A 15134-nucleotide genomic window follows, 5' to 3' on the forward strand; every position below is an offset into this window, starting at 1 on the left:
CATTGCTTTGACTATATGGACCTTTGTTGACAAAGTAATGTCTGTGCTTTTAACATGCTGTCTGGGTCTGCCATAGCTTTTCTTCCAAGGAGCCAGCCTCTTTTAATTTCATGGCTGCAGTCACCATGGCTGCAGTGATTTTGGAGCCCAAGAAAAAAGGCCAGAGAACTAGCTTACTCTCTTTCTGCCATGTGAGAATACAGTCAGCCACCTGTAACCAAAAGGGAACTCTCTCCAGAACCTGACCATGCTAGCACCCTGATCTCAGACTTCCAGCCTCCAGAACTGTGAGAAATCAATCTTGGTTGTTGATAAGCAACCCAGTTTGTGGTATTTTGTTGTAGCAGACAAAGTTAATACAGATGCTAACACTCTGAATGAAAGAAATCCTTATATTTTGTTTCAAAACATACTCTCTCTTTGACTTCCATCTTCAATCTCTTCCTAACAACCCTGAGTCTTTTTCTTTTTTTTCATTGTACTCTCCTTCTGGCAACTCTATTCTTGCAAAGCCATGGCAGGACATCTTTACATTAATTTTTTACATAGAAAACACTAAAAGGAAAATCTCTACCACCATTAGTGACTAAGTATTGAGAACCTATGTTCTCAGTCCTCCTCCATGTTACATTCTTTGTATTCTGGGATGATAACATTCAATATATTTGAATTGTTGACATATTGAAAATAAAGTTTAAGATATATTCATATATGTATATGCTATATTGGTATAACAATAGCAATTTAGAATACGGAACTCAAGAGACAACTATTATATATATAATATATATATAGTTATATATAAATAGTATATCATATACTATTTATATAATATGAAAATTAAAGTCACCCAGTTGTGTCCGACTCTTTATGACTCCATGGACTGCCCATGGAATTCTCCGGGCCAGAATACTGGAGTGGGTAGCCTTTCCCTTCCCCAGGGGAATCTTCCCAACCCAGGGATCAAACCCAGGTCTCCTGCATTGCAGGCAGATTCTTTACCAGCTGAGCCACAAGGGAAGCCCAAGAACACTGGGGTGGGTAGCCTATCCCTTCTCCAGTGGATCTTTCAGACCCAGGAATCGAACCGGGGTCTCCTGCATTGCAGGCGGATTCTTTACCTACTGAGTTATCAGGGAAACCCATTTATATAATATATATACAGTATATTATCTTTTTCTTGAAACTTACCCAAATACACATACTATAAAATAAAACATTTATTAAGACAATCAGGGAAATCTGGACACTGGATATTTGATAAAATTTATTTTAGTTGCAATACTGGTACTGTAGTTTTTCTGTTTTTTGTACAGTCCAGGTCTTTATTTTTACACCCTTCAGGCCATGAATTCATAGGGAATGGGCTCCAACATTTTGGGTTCCTTTCCACTGGTCCTCACAAAGTGTGCTTCTCTGGGTAGAGCAGGCTGGCGCTTCAGCTGAACCCAAGTCCCTTTCTCTTTGGCTTCCTTCTTTTTCTGATCATTTTCCTTCACACGTTTTAGGAAGCTATCTCGGCTCTTAGGGTGCTTAATATGCTCGATACGCACATTAATTCTCTTGGCAAGAAACTTGCCCTTGTTTGTTTACAATGATGCCAACAGCATGCTGGGTAACACTGTAGACTCTCCCAGTTTTGCCACGGTAACACTTGTGGGGCATTCCTTTTTGAACAGTACCCATTCCCTTGATATCTACAATATCACCCTTCTTGTAGATTTGCATGTATGCGGCCAAAGGAACAACTCCATGTTTTCTAAAAGGCCTAGAGAACATGTAGCGGGTGCCCTCCTCTTTCCCTTTGTGTTGGTCATTTTGGCAAATTAGCCTGAGGGGCTGGGGGAGAGACGGAGGCGGCAGGAGCCGCGAGCTGGCCTTTTCTTTTTTTTTCAATTTATTTTTATTAGTTGGAGGCTAATTACTTTACAATATTGTAGTGGTTTTTGCCATACATTGACATGAATCAGCCATGGATTTACATGTGTTCCCCATCCTGAAGCCCCCTCCCACCTCCCTCTCCATCCCATCCCTCTGGGTCTTCCCAGTGCACCAGCCCCGAGCACTTGTCTCATGCATCCAACCTGGCCTGGCAATCTGTTTCACCCTTGATAATATACATGTTTCAATGCAACACAGACATACAGAACAGACTTTGGACTCTATGGGAGAAAGCGAGGGTGGGATGATCTGAGAGAATAGTGCTGGCCTTTTCTGTAGTTTTTCTTAACTACTCTATCTTTTAGGGATACTAAAATACTTTTGGATGAAATGATAAACTGTCTGGGACTTGCTTCAAAATAATCTGGAGGCAGAGGTGAGTGAAGAGCCTCATGGAGGAAACAGGATCACTACACGCTACTTCTTTTCATCTGTATGCTAAAATTCCCCACCATAAAAAGTAAGAAAACACAGAGAGACAGACACATATTTACTCAGCCACTAGTTACTTGAGTGAGAAGAGTCCAGGTCTCACTCCCAAACTCCCCGGCCTTCTGCAGAGAGATGGAGGCCCAACGTCCCAGGCCACAGTTCTGAACGCCTCAGCAATAGGGGCCATCTGCCCCTGGGAGCAGCACTGCCAGCTTCAGCTGGCTCGTGTGGGAGAGACGAAGAAGGCCCAAGTGAATGGACATGTGTCCCGATACATACAGAGGAGGAGAGGGCAGCACAGAGGTTAACGTCTGCAGGGAAGCAGGAGAGGCCGCTTGCCCTCAGAGTCCAGGTCCTCTTGGTGATCTGGGCCCACTGGGTTCGAGGTATTCAGTGCTAGGAAGCCTCCCCAGGGAGGCACCTGGGTGCGGCAGCGCTCAGGCTCCTGGCTCACGCTCAGACCTCGAGGCTGAGGAGGGCAGGACTGGCCTGGAGCCTGGCACACTCTCTATGGTGAGCCAGCAGAGACTCAGATCTCTGTATTGCCTCCACTCCTGCTTTTCACTGCAGGATAGCACAGAAGATGGAAACGAAGAAGGTAAATTCAAACTGGAGTGAGGTAGGAGCACCACAAACATTTAACTCTTCCCCAGCCTTGGCTAGGAGTAGGAGGAAACAGTGCCTGGATGGTAGAAAGAGGATGGCAATCACCCATTGGAGACAAGCCAAAAACTGGGGGCCTGGGGACTGCCTGGCCTTTGGAACCCAAAATACGATTATTTGTGTCACAAGTGTATGTCTTGGGAACGTGGCTGCTTGTACTTCATTTCCTTTTCATTTGTCCAATATCAGCCTCCCCCAGTATCACTGTTTATTGAATACCTGTGTCAAACATGTTATCTCCTTTAATCTTCCCCCAAAGGTTACCTGAAGGAAAAAACGCCACCTGCGGAAGGTGCCATCAGCCTCACATTATAGATACAGAAGCTGAGGCTGGAAAGTTAAGCAACTTCCCGGAGTTCATATAGCTTGTAAGTGGAAGAGCTGGGACACAAGCCTTGTATAACTTCATTAAGTTGTCTCTACACTGGGGAAGGTAATGTTGACCCTGGAAATCTGCCCAAGGTCCCCCAAAAGAGAGGGGCTCCTAGGAGACAAAATTTGAGACTGTATTCTCCTATCACAACTGGCAGTTCTAGGTTTAGATGGATAAGAGGAGGCTGTTCCCATGCTCTGCACCATCCTTGGTACACCGAGTGCCTCACAAAGCGTCCCTGCCCACCATCACATCCTATCCCAGGTCCCAGAAATCTCCTGGGATCCACGAGCAGCTCCCATTATCATCTGCAGACAACAATGCTTGTGTCAGCCGTCTGCCAATCCCCTGGCCACCCGACTTGAACCACTGAGCATCGGGGCACAGTAGCGCATGCACTGCTCTCCCCTTTCTCACCACCACAGACCAGTTTCTTTTCCCTCTCTTCCATCAGTAGAGGGAGCTCTGGCCAGCTCACCAGGCATCTCAGAATCAGATGCCACTTTCTGAACTCAAGCACATTTGACCTCGGCTACCAGGAACTATCAGCTCTCTCTCTCTCTCTCCCCCCTGGCCCTGTGACACATCCTCTGGGGCCTCTGGTCTAGCGGGTGACTCCCGGGCCTCTGCTGTGGGTTGACTCTCAGAACTGCCCAGGGCTCCACCCTCCTCCTGCCCTGGCCTCTCTTCTCAGCTGATCTGCAGCTTCACCTGATCCCCGGGCCTCTGGCTGCTTACTCTGCCCTGATCACGTCCTATTGGCCAGTGCCCTCCTGTTCGCCTTGCCACTTCGGGACCTGGATGCAATGAACGCCATGCTGCAGGGCGTGGTATCTGGCTTTTCTGGTGGCCGACTAACACAACCCCAGCAAGCGATGGGGAGCAAACACCCAACGGGGCAAATCTGGGGCAACAAAGGACAGGAGACAGAGCAGAGAGGAGGCTGAGTCAGCTCTCCACCTCCCCATCAGCCCAAACACAGTGTTTCTGCATCGTCTATCCAGAGACCACACACGGACAAGAGGCCAGCTGTATATTGGTGAAGCAGTGGCCAACTCATTAAAACACGCCTTGTGCTTCCTTCGCCTTCCTTGCCTAGCTTTCCTCACCCTCACTGCTTGGGTAGTGGATCTACCAATAAAGCACCAGCACTTCAGCTCTGCCTCAGGTTCAGTGTTCTAAGTAACCTGAATTGAAACAACACACCTCATCTCAATCATGCCTTCAGCCACCACTGACACACTCCCACCCCATTCCCCAAACTGCATCTGCAATCCAGACTTCTCTGCTGAGCTTGATCCAACCACAATGGACATCTCTACTAGGACACTCTCACAGGCACCTCAAACTCATTCCTAAAATGAAACCGCAGTGCTCCTTCTCGAACATGTGCCCGTCTCCTGTGTTTTGGGGGAGGCAGAGATGAAAGACATTTTAAAAGAACTCTCAGTCTGGCTAAAGGGGGAGACAGATGGGCTAACTCACAATTAGTTGAAAGAGAAGCTCACTGGCATAAAGGAATGCCGAAGGATCATGTACTAAAAAAGAGAAGGTGGCCTGCTGCGTGCCACCCTTGCATGCATTAACTCTTTCAGCCTTCACCACAGCCCTGTAAGGTATTGTTATTTCTATTTTGCAGTTGAGAAAGCAGACCAAGAGATGAGAAATCTCGACAATGTCACAAAGCAACTAAATCCAAGCACACCTGAAAAAAAAAAAAGGTTCAGGTTTTCTGCTGCTCCAGAAGAGGAGCACCTAAGAGGTTACTGGGATTGGCATTTTTCTAAGGTAGCAAAGCCAGAACTGTCTTGATAAATGAACAGGATGTCAGCTAAGATGGGCTGGGGTGGGGGCAGAGAGGTAGGAAGAAAGAAAGGAGGTAACGGGCCTTCTGGGCAGTGGGAAGAGGCTGAGCAATCACAGGGTGGCAGAGCAAGTGCAGGGAGACACTAATGCTTGACCCGAAGGCGCAGAAGAGGCAGGAGAAGTGGGCAGGAGCCAAATCCCGGACGTGTGCCATGCTAACCTCTAGACACTTGGAGGAACTCTTTCAGGATTCTGTTTAACTTTTAAATTGTACTTGGAAAAACCATTTCAGGATTTAAACAGAGAAGGACATGGCCCAGGGTGTATTTTGGAAAGGTGTCCCTCGGGCCTCTGTGAGAACTGAGAGAAAGGCAATGGAGGTAGGATGACCACTCTAAAGACTGCTGAAATACCCACAGCAAAAAACTACACACCAAGTGAGCCGTACGGGGTGGGGTGAAGTGAACAGATCTGAGAGACGGTAATGAAGGAGAAGCTGAACTGAACTGAGAAACTAAATTAGCTCAGGAGGGGGGAAAGGACATCAGGCCTGGTGTGTGCCTTGCCGTACACAGGACATGCAGAAGATGATTTCCATTTTAGACACAGGTGCACACGGCAATTGAATAAATCTAAGTGTGGCATTCGGGGAGCAGTAACGGTGAGGAGCCACCTCCAAGGAAAAAGAACAGAACAAGAAAGACCCGTCCTCTTCTCACGCCCCCAGGAGTTGCCTAGTCATGGCCCTCGGAATCTTAACCACCGAGCGGAAGGCAGGTCAGCCAACTAGGTTGACACGACAGGAACACAATCCAATCCCAGGGAAAAAACAGCGTGGTCTGCAATTTCCTCAGCACTAGGGCAGCCCAGTGTGGAGAGGTGAGGTAAAAACTCTGTGATATCAAAACACAGCCACCCTTTCAATCGGATCTAGAAGAATTAAGCCCGAACACCCTAAGGTATCCCTTGTATATAAAGAATTATTCTCGATGCATCTAGAATGGTATCAGCTACATGTAATCCTTGAGAGTATTGAGGAAAGTCACACAAATCATTTTCTCTTGAACCCCAGTAGAAAGAAGCTAAGGTACAGAGCAGGTATCAAACACGGTATTCCACGGACCTTCCCAGAGGGTGCGTCAACTGGGGACGTGCCCGCCTGGAGCCCCCCCGTCCTGTGTGATCCTTTCCCACAAGGCAGAGGACAGGACAGCAGCCGGAGCTGCTCCTCAGCACCAAGGGTGTCTCCACCCATCTGGATCCGAGACCTCCGGCAGCCTGGGCGGGACGTCCCCAAGGAGGGAATAAAGGGAGTGGGAGGGAATTCCCTGGCAGTCCACTGGCTAGGGGGCTGTGTTTCCACTACAGGGAGTGTGCAACACAGCCAAAAAAAAGAGTGAGTATCAAGAAACTGAACTAAACTGGGGCTAAGCTCTAAAACACCCAGGCACTGCTCATTGGCACAACAGGCCCCAAATCTGAGCCAAAGCCCATGCGTGCTAAGTCGCTTCAGTCTGACTCTATAAAACCCTATGGACTATATAGCACGCCAGGTTCCTCTGTCCATGGGGTTCTCCAGGCAAGAATACTGGAGTGGGTAGCCATTTCCTCCTCCAGGGGATCTTCCCAACCCAAGGATCGAACCCACGTCTCTTACATCTCCTGCACTGGCATGCAGGTTCTTTACCACTAGCACCACCTGAGCCAAAGCCCAGAAATGTGCAAACTTTTTCAAAGGAACTCCCCAGGTGATCTTAATCTGTAGTGGGATTTGGGAGCTGCTTTAGTGACATCTATCCTTTCTTACCAGTCCATGACTTTGGTCTTCCGTTGCTTAGTAAATGTTCCCTCTGAGAGGCGTCAGATCTTACAGGGAGACTGCCAGCACCTCAGAAAGTTGGCTGGAGTGGCAATCATACCATTAGGCAAGCTCTAAACACTGCTGGCCTGAAGAGCAGTGAAAGATCCAGAAAACAGAGGCCGGGCCGCAGAGGCGACATACTCCCTAGCCTCCTAACTCCATAAGAGGAACTCAGGAGCCAAGCCCTTGGTCGAGCCCTTTCCCCCTGCTCAGAGAAACTTAACTGCACACAAATTTGACAGACAGAGCATTCCACTGGTCACGAAAGAGGGAGATCTTCAAATCTGGCACAGCCAGAGCCTTCTCAGCATCCCTTCTGCTCTACCCCTGCTCTGAGTCAAGTGGCCCAATTCCCACTCCCAACATCACACAGACAATACTGAAGCAGAAGCGGCTTTAATCAAGGAGTGAAGTCCTCAGTCGAAGAGACCTCATTCAACCTGTGGTTGCGGGGTCTCAACCTACCTACCCCCTAGAGCCCCTGAAGCTCCTCGGGAAGAAGGGAGCCACTGAACAGCGAACTCTGGCAGAGGCCAGGGGCGGGAGCCAGGGGAACCCAGATCAAGGGGCAGGGGCGGGGCTCCGAGGGGGGGCGTGACGCCGAGCAGGGCAGGAAGAGCTTACACGCGGTTCTCCCCGGGGCCGCCTGGTGGCTACGCAGCAGGAAGAGCGGCTCCAGGAGGGCTGCGGGCGGCAGCGGGCAGTGAGGGAAGAAGCATTTAGGAGATGAGGCGATCGTGAAGCTGGTGCAGCTGCTCCTGGGTGAGCACCAGCCGGTGTCGCTGCCCGAGGCCAGCCGCGCACGAGAAGGTCACTTTGCCCATGTACACAGTGTCATCCTGCTGCTCTTCCTTGGCCTGGGAATTGGGCAGGGAGAGCGGCCATCAGGTCAGGGGCTCACTTCAGCTGGGTGCCGCTGACATGGTCCCTGGGGCACTGAAACCCTGGGAGGCGGAGGCTTTGAGGCCCCTAGGCTACAATGACCACATCTTCCAAACCAGAACTGAGGCACACAGCCTGACAAGGGAGTTTTGAGTCTCTCCTGGTGTCAGAAATCACAGATGATGTTTAACTGCTAAAATACTGGCATTTTGGAAAGCACTGCAAGCACTGTTAAGTTACTTGCAAGTTAAAACTTGGCCAGATGACTCAAGAAGTTCAGTCGTTGGACCTGAGGCCCTCAGAAGCCTCTTCAAATTCTGGAGGAGAGGGGAAGGACTCGTCTGAGCCTTCCACACTGCCCACCCCCTCCCCACGCTCCCTCTTACCCTGAGGAAGGCTGATGAAGGGAAGGTGGCAAAGTCAGTGGGGACTGTGGCTCCAGGGCGCTGAGATACAGTCTCCTTAAGAACCTCATCCTGGCAGATGGGAGGAACAGGAGTCATTTAGGGGACCCTCCACAGGTTAGCCCAGTATCTCCCTGGCTTCACAGGAATACTAATACCAAGGACAGGGATCCAGTCCTCTTTTATCACCATACCTTTGCTCTCAACTCCAATCCCACCCCTACCCAACATCCTTACTTTATAGATATTTGTCCCTCAGGGTTCAGTTCAGATTCTGTAACTTCTGGGAAGCCACTCTCAACCATTCTACTCTGCAGTGATCTCAGCTCTGACAGAAGCTGCACTACACTAAAGATGACCCTAGCTCAACCCATTTTGTTGGTAAGACTCTCCTTCCTATTGAGAGGATCTGTGTGGGAGTGAACCCCCAAGGCAGGAGCCCCGTCTTCCCTCCCTCCTCCTTCGCTACGTGTCACCTAGCGCAGGGCTGGACCCCAGGAACCCTGGGGGTCCTGGGGGGAATGACCATGCTAGGGCCTCCAGCACAGAATGCTCTGAAGTGGGCACTCCTGGGCGAGAAAAGGCAGGTCTAAACTCACCTTGAGCTTCTCAATGGTGTCGCTTAGGGACTTGAGCTGAGCCACCTGCTCCAGGAGCTGGGCCGAGGGGCTCTTGGCAGCTGCGGGGAGAGAAGGCTAGTGAGGCCCGCCAAGGCGCAGGCAGGCAGCTGGACTAGTGATGCTTCATCCAGTCCAGCTGCCTGCCTCATGCAAACTGAACACAGAGATCAAAGAACAGGGCTAGGAAGAGCCTCTCTGGTGTGGGAAGTGCCTAGGCAGGGACTATATGAGGCAAGGGGAGGGGCTGTGGTTTTCATCTCAGGAGTTGGTACGTCCATACCAGGGTTGGAGCGAGTGATGTCCACCACGTGGGTGCGTGCGCTCAACTGATTCAACGTCTCCAGCAGCTGGTTGGTCTTACGATATAGCGCTCCAGCAGCAAGCTCACTGCCAGGGCCCTCGTGGGGCGGGAGAGAGAGTTTGGCCACGTGCAGAGGGGGCAGGGCTGCTAAGGATGCCTTCATCTTGGCCCCCTGTGAGCGAAGCGGGAAGAAGAGTGGCGGTAAGAAGTAACAGAAAGCCCTACCGTCTATCATCAATGAAGCAGTTATGTCTACCCTCTCTGTGACCTCCTCACCTTGAGGATGTTGTTCTCGTGCTGCAGCTGGGAGATGTGCAGCCTCATGGCCGAGATCTGCTGAAGCAGCAGGGGCGAGTCCTTCACCAGCCCTGGGCCAGGCACAGACCCCGGAGGCTGCCCAGGAGCACCTCCTATGGGAACCACAACAAACGTCATGAGCCCCATGTGGGAAGGGTTGAAGATGGGTTCCATTCCTACCCATCCCCCTTCCTTATCCCCTGCTACCTCCAGTCTTGATTGCTCCCAAGGGGGCAGTCTCGCCCTGCTCCCCCAGCCCCAATTCCCACCAACCCTGTTAACGCCCCCAGCAGGTTGGCGCTCTACCTCGCTGTTGTTCTTCTGCGCTCAGGACAGCCCATGGGGGAGCAGGAAAAGAGGAGAGAGGAATTAGATGGTATGGTGGTGAGGGGGACACACCAGAAGAATCCTGGTCATGCAAGAAAACATTTTTCCTGATCACCATACCTTCTCTAACAAGATCCTGCCTTTACGTTTGGGGAAAGAGCAAATATGTGTGAAAGAAAGATAGAAAAGGGAAGTCAGGCCACGATACAAGCTGCAACATGTGAGGAAGAGTGGCAGCAGCAGTGTGCTGGAAACACCTGCGGCCCGAGGCTGTTCCTGCCTCCCTGCCCCACACTCTATCTCCCAGAAGGGCAGATGGACCGCTCCTGAGACCCTGATATGTCTGCACCCTAGAGCTCCCCACCAGCAAAACTTAACTGAGCATGAAGACACATACCCATTTCTTCAGGTTACCCATTGCTCTGAGACAAAAGTCACCCATTTTTGGTGCAAAGTTTCAGAAATTAAAAACCGATATTTGGGGCTTCCCTGGTGGCTCAGTGACAAAGAATCCACCTGCCAATGCAGGAGACACGGGTTCGATCCCTGGTCTGGGAAGATCCCACATGCTGCAGAGCAGCTAAGCCCGTGTGCCACAACAACTGGTCTGTGCTCTGGAGCCTGGGAAATGCAACTACTGAGCCCACGTGTTGCAAACAGTGAAGCCCGCGCGCCCTGCAGGCCATGCTGCACAACAAGAGAAGCCACTGCAATGAGAAGCTGTGCACTGCAACCAAAAGTAGCTCCCGCTCACTAGAGAGAGTCTGTGCAGCAACGAAGACCCAGCACAGTTGAAAATAAATAAGTAAAATTATTAAAAAAAAAAAAACAAAAAACAACCAGTATCTGTTTAAAGACCCTATGCTAGGATTCCCCTGGTGGTCCAGTGGTTAAGAATCTGCCTTCCAATGCAGGAAACGAATGTTTAATTCCTTGTCAAAGAACAAAGATCCCACATGCTGCAAGGCTACTGAACCTACACACCACAACTAGAGAAGCCTGTCCATCGCTACAAAGACCCAGTGCAACTGAAGAAAAAAAAAAAAAGCCTATGCTAAAACAATACAATGTGGTAATTCTGTCCCCTCCCAGGAACATGGAACCATCTGACTCACAGGAGTCTAAAGACAAGAAAATACTTGGTCACTTTTCAGAGTCAAGCAGCACCAGTGATGGGGGCTTTGACGAGGACAAGACCCTAGGTGAGGCCAACTGACAAGACAAGCACAGCAGGGGAGTTCTAGAGATCCTGCAGGTTTAATTCCATTTCAAGGAGTTTGTCTTCTGGAGGTAAGAAGGGGAAGTAAGAAACTAAAGACAGAAAAAAAAAACATACTACATAGTAGATGAGAACCAAGATAGCAGTGGCCACCTCCTTGGTCAGGAAACTGGTGAGACTAGGCCTGGAAGCCAGAAAAACTCCAGGTAAGGAGCCCTGACCACACTAAGAGACCAGGCAAAGGTCAGAACATAAGCCCCAAGTGTAACTGGGAGCATTCAGCACTGGAGGAGAGAACCACACTATAGGGTGAAGCGACGTGAACTCTGCAGAGACTGCGGTGCCCCCGCAGAGGAGGAATCAAGGGCAGAGCAGCCACAACTGGACACCACAGCAGACACCCCGGTCTGCTGCAGGCTGACGGCCTTCTGGAATACAGGGCTGGGACAGAAAGGCCAGACGGCAGACCCAGGAGGGACGGCTACTGGAATTCTGAGTTTCACTGACACCTTGGTAAGGCCCCACTGCCCCACCTTGGTAAAAGGAACTCTGCACGTATCTTCAGAAGTAAAAACCTGGTGAAAGCTGCCACAGAGTGAAACTGGGCAAGCGTGTTCCTGGCTGAACATCCAGCTGTGGGCGGTGGGGGCCAGGGGGAGAAAAGTCAAATGGAGGCCAAGGACAGGAGTGGGGACATTCAATCTCCTCTGGGCTGGTGCTGCCTGCTCCACGGCACTCACCTCCAGCAATGCCAGAGACCAGCGTGGCAATACCCGAGGGAGGGGGCCCCCGGAGCCCCTCAATCGTGCGCTTGGACTGGCTGTTCAATCGCTGCTTTAACTCGGCCTTCTCTGCCTCCAGCTGGTCGATGTCGGCCTGAAGTGCATCCATGGTCTCCTCAAATTCTCTGTGAAAGAGAACCTGGGCATGGGCAGTGTCCCTTCCCCCAGGGCCCTGCCCTCGTTTCTCAGTCCTGACAGGTCCTGAGGGCAGCCTTGCCGGCCAGGAGCCAGGGGCGGAAGAGGCTCATATCGGGATGAGACAATGGCGCTGTCAGCTGGGAAGGAGATGGCCTCTGTCCCCCTGGGGAGGCTCACTCCAAGAGGGCCTGGGTTAGGAGGCAGGGAGCCGCTCGCAGGAGGGAGGGTGGAGTGAACAGGGACCAGGGAGGTGCCTGACTTCTCCTTCTTCCGCAGCAGCGTCTGGGTCTCCTCCAGCCGAGTCTGGACTTTCTCAATGCGCTCATCTGCATCCTTGGCAGCACTGTCCAGCTTCTTCTCCAGGAGGCTCAGCCGCACATTGGCCTCACTGAGCTCTTCCCCCTGGACGAGGATGGAGCGTGTCCAGCTGCCTTACACTTCCCATGACCACCCCAACCCGAGCCCTGGGACAGACCATGAGACAGCAAGCTCCCACAAGAACTCCCACTGATCGCAGCTGCCACCTCCTCCCCTCAGTCCTCAACCCCTCTCAGGTACAATCAACAAACACTCACTGCCCCCCTGTGCCCCCGCTACTTCCTGGCCTCTCAGATCCTGAGCCTCCCCTATCCTCACCTTGATTTTCAGTGACTTCTTCAGCTCTTTAATAACTGTCTCTCGATCCTCAAGCTTCAAACCCAGGCCTTCAGCATCCGTGATCTCTGCACGAAGAGCCGCAGCCCGCAGCTCAACTGGGGGAGGCTAAGGGGCAGAGCAAGGGGCAGAGGGCAAGGTTATCAGCGCTCTCCTTTCAGAGGGATCCAGCCAAACAGAAAATCTTCCCCCTTGCCTTTTAAGCAAGAGGAAGTGCTCCCCAAATTCCTGCCTCCCAGCCCTCCCACAAGGAGCAGCAGCTCTCCCCAAGTCCTGCTCCTCCTGGCTCCTGCAGTTCCCCCAGAGAGTTACCCACCTTGCTAGGGGGCCGCTCGGCATCGTACTCCCCCTCCTGCATGGCTGTGGCCAGCTTGTTCATCGTGCTGATGAGGAGGCTGCACGACTGGCGCAGACACTCGTAGGGGTTGCTGGAGGGGGCCCCGTAGATCTGCAGGTGTCAACGGCAGTAGTGAAGACCCCACACCAGCCACCTGACTCTCCCATCACCACCTTCCGCCCAGCCAACCCGGCCCACCTGCTCGCTTGCTTTGAAAGCCAGCTCCTCCAAGGCAGCCACAGGCAGTCCCTCGTTCTCTGCCAGTGGGGCAATGAGCTGGGCAGCCGCTGCTGCCACCTCCTGGAGCACCGCCACCACCCACGTCAAGTGTTTTCTGCAGTCGAGGAGTGTGTCGGATACCTGTGCAACGGGCCGGAGTCAGGAGCCCACTCTGGGCTCAACACCACAGCGCCCAGCTACCTCAAAACCATCCCTGTCCCCTGACCGGATCCAGATCTCGACACGCTGCGCCCCTCCTGGTTCTGCTCACAGTTCCCTTCCCGTCCCCCTTCACAGCCCTAAACCTGTGGTCCAAAGGCCAGTGCAGCCGGGATCCCAGGCGCATCCGTCCCTGGCATCCGCCGCCGGATCTTCTTGCAGAACTGGCGGGTATCACTGCACGAAGTTTCCAGGTCCCGGAGCAGGAGGGCAATATCTGAAGCCTCCTGCCCACCCTACTCAGAACAGGAGACAGACGGGAAGCCAAGTCAGAATTAGGGCTGGGGGCGAGGAGGTGAGGACTACGAAGGAAGAGGAACTCCAACAGATCTGGTTGTGCTCTCACCTGCAAGAAGGCCCGTAGCCGTCCCACCTCCACACTCATGCAGTCCAGGGCACTCTGGGTAAACTGTGACGACAGAAGCAGGTGGCTGTCAGCCTCCAACAGGGCCCTTCTGCCCCATTAACATCTCTAAAGAAGTCTCCACCCTTGGCCGACCCCATCCAGGAGCTCTCTGGCTTCCCTGATCTGGCCTTAGTGAGCCTGCTCCACCCTTTGAGGGTGTGATCTGATGTCTTTCATTTCTGATCTCTACAAGGGGCTCAACCATTGGCCCAAACACCTCACCTTAATGTGGTCAGCCAGCTGCATGGTACTGTCCTCAGGTTGTTCAGCAAGGTGGATGCTGTATAGATGCTGAGGAGGGATGGCAAATGAACAGTCTTTAGGCCTTGGAAGAACAGAGCATTCTTCCCAAACTGCAGTTTGAGCCCCAGTCATCATGGGACTCCAGAGGTATGAAAGAATCCAAAACCCTCAAGGAGCTGCATCCTAAGGTGAGTTCATCTAAGAGTTTCAAGTCTTCATCCTGGGACATACGACCTTGGCCACACTGGCAACAGCCCCAGAAGAAACCCTCCCTCCTCCTGGGCTAAGCCTCAATTCTTGCCCCAGACCTGGTAGTACTTGATGGCCTTGGTGAGAGGCTCTACGTTGACAGTCTCATCCAGCTGATCCTTGTGCAGCAGCTCGATGAGGAAGTCCAAGGAGCGTTCGTGGGCACTCATCTCAGGGTAGAGGCTGCCCACCTTCTTATACACGTCCACACTGCACTGAGAGAGGGCGCTGGAGACGAGAGGAGGGCCCATGAGGCCAGAGTCTACAAGGCAGTCTCAGCTTCAGCCGATCCGGGACCCACGGCCCTGCAGTGGGGGTCAGGGATCACTTACTGCTCGTAACGATGGAGTGTGGCCTGCAGCAGGCTCAGTGAATACACCAGCCCAGCAGCAAAGCTGAGCTGCTCCCCCGCAGCTCCTCGAAGTCCTGGCCGCTCTGAACAGCTCTCACTTAGTTCAAACTTTTCCTGGGCCTGCTTCCGGATTAGCTCTGCCTGTGGGAAGAAGCACCAGAGACATGGGGCTCAGAGCAGAGGATGGAGAACACAGACTCAGGAGTACAGAGAGCTGAGCAACTATGTGGGGGGCACGAACACATGGCAGAGAAAGCGGAAACAGCTCTTAGATGGGCAGGGAGCCGCACGTGGGGAAAGAGTGATGTGATTGCTGGTGCTGATGAAGATTTGGATATGGGGCTGAAAGGGCAGCAGGACCAGTGGGACCAGCTCTTTCCCACCTTAAAGCTGCTGCGCCTGCTACCCT

General features: G+C 52.1%; 1 protein-coding gene and 1 pseudogene across 3 annotated transcripts in view; both read right to left on the minus strand.

Annotated features, from left to right (window-relative positions):
* Positions 1 to 1316: 1316 nt before the first annotated feature.
* Positions 1317 to 2021, minus strand: LOC133065084 (large ribosomal subunit protein eL21-like; annotated as a pseudogene).
* Positions 2022 to 7456: 5435 nt separating this feature from the next.
* Positions 7457 to 15134, minus strand: part of DCTN1 (dynactin subunit 1) — a 30254-nt gene continuing 22576 nt past the window's right edge. For 2 of the 3 annotated variants that reach the window (XM_061155759.1, XM_061155758.1), the window contains exons 14-28: positions 14706 to 14866; positions 14433 to 14601; positions 14104 to 14172; positions 13822 to 13884; positions 13562 to 13711; positions 13236 to 13397; positions 13017 to 13148; positions 12683 to 12808; positions 12306 to 12448; positions 11867 to 12033; positions 9560 to 9693; positions 9263 to 9455; positions 8962 to 9041; positions 8345 to 8434; positions 7457 to 7933 (exon numbers count right to left, since the gene is read on the minus strand). In XM_061155759.1, coding sequence (XP_061011742.1) covers positions 7796 to 7933; positions 8345 to 8434; positions 8962 to 9041; positions 9263 to 9455; positions 9560 to 9693; positions 11867 to 12033; positions 12306 to 12448; positions 12683 to 12808; positions 13017 to 13148; positions 13236 to 13397; positions 13562 to 13711; positions 13822 to 13884; positions 14104 to 14172; positions 14433 to 14601; positions 14706 to 14866 — 1977 coding nt within the window. In that variant the 3' untranslated portion in view covers positions 7457 to 7795. Of the gene's footprint in view, positions 7934 to 8344; positions 8435 to 8961; positions 9042 to 9262; positions 9456 to 9559; positions 9694 to 9842; positions 9902 to 11866; positions 12034 to 12305; positions 12449 to 12682; positions 12809 to 13016; positions 13149 to 13235; positions 13398 to 13561; positions 13712 to 13821; positions 13885 to 14103; positions 14173 to 14432; positions 14602 to 14705; positions 14867 to 15134 lie in introns of those variants that run through there. The other variant, XM_061155760.1, reaches the window with a different exon arrangement.

This window comes from Dama dama, chromosome 11 (genome assembly GCF_033118175.1).
Source record: "Dama dama isolate Ldn47 chromosome 11, ASM3311817v1, whole genome shotgun sequence".
NCBI classification, from domain to species: domain Eukaryota; kingdom Metazoa; phylum Chordata; class Mammalia; order Artiodactyla; family Cervidae; genus Dama; species Dama dama.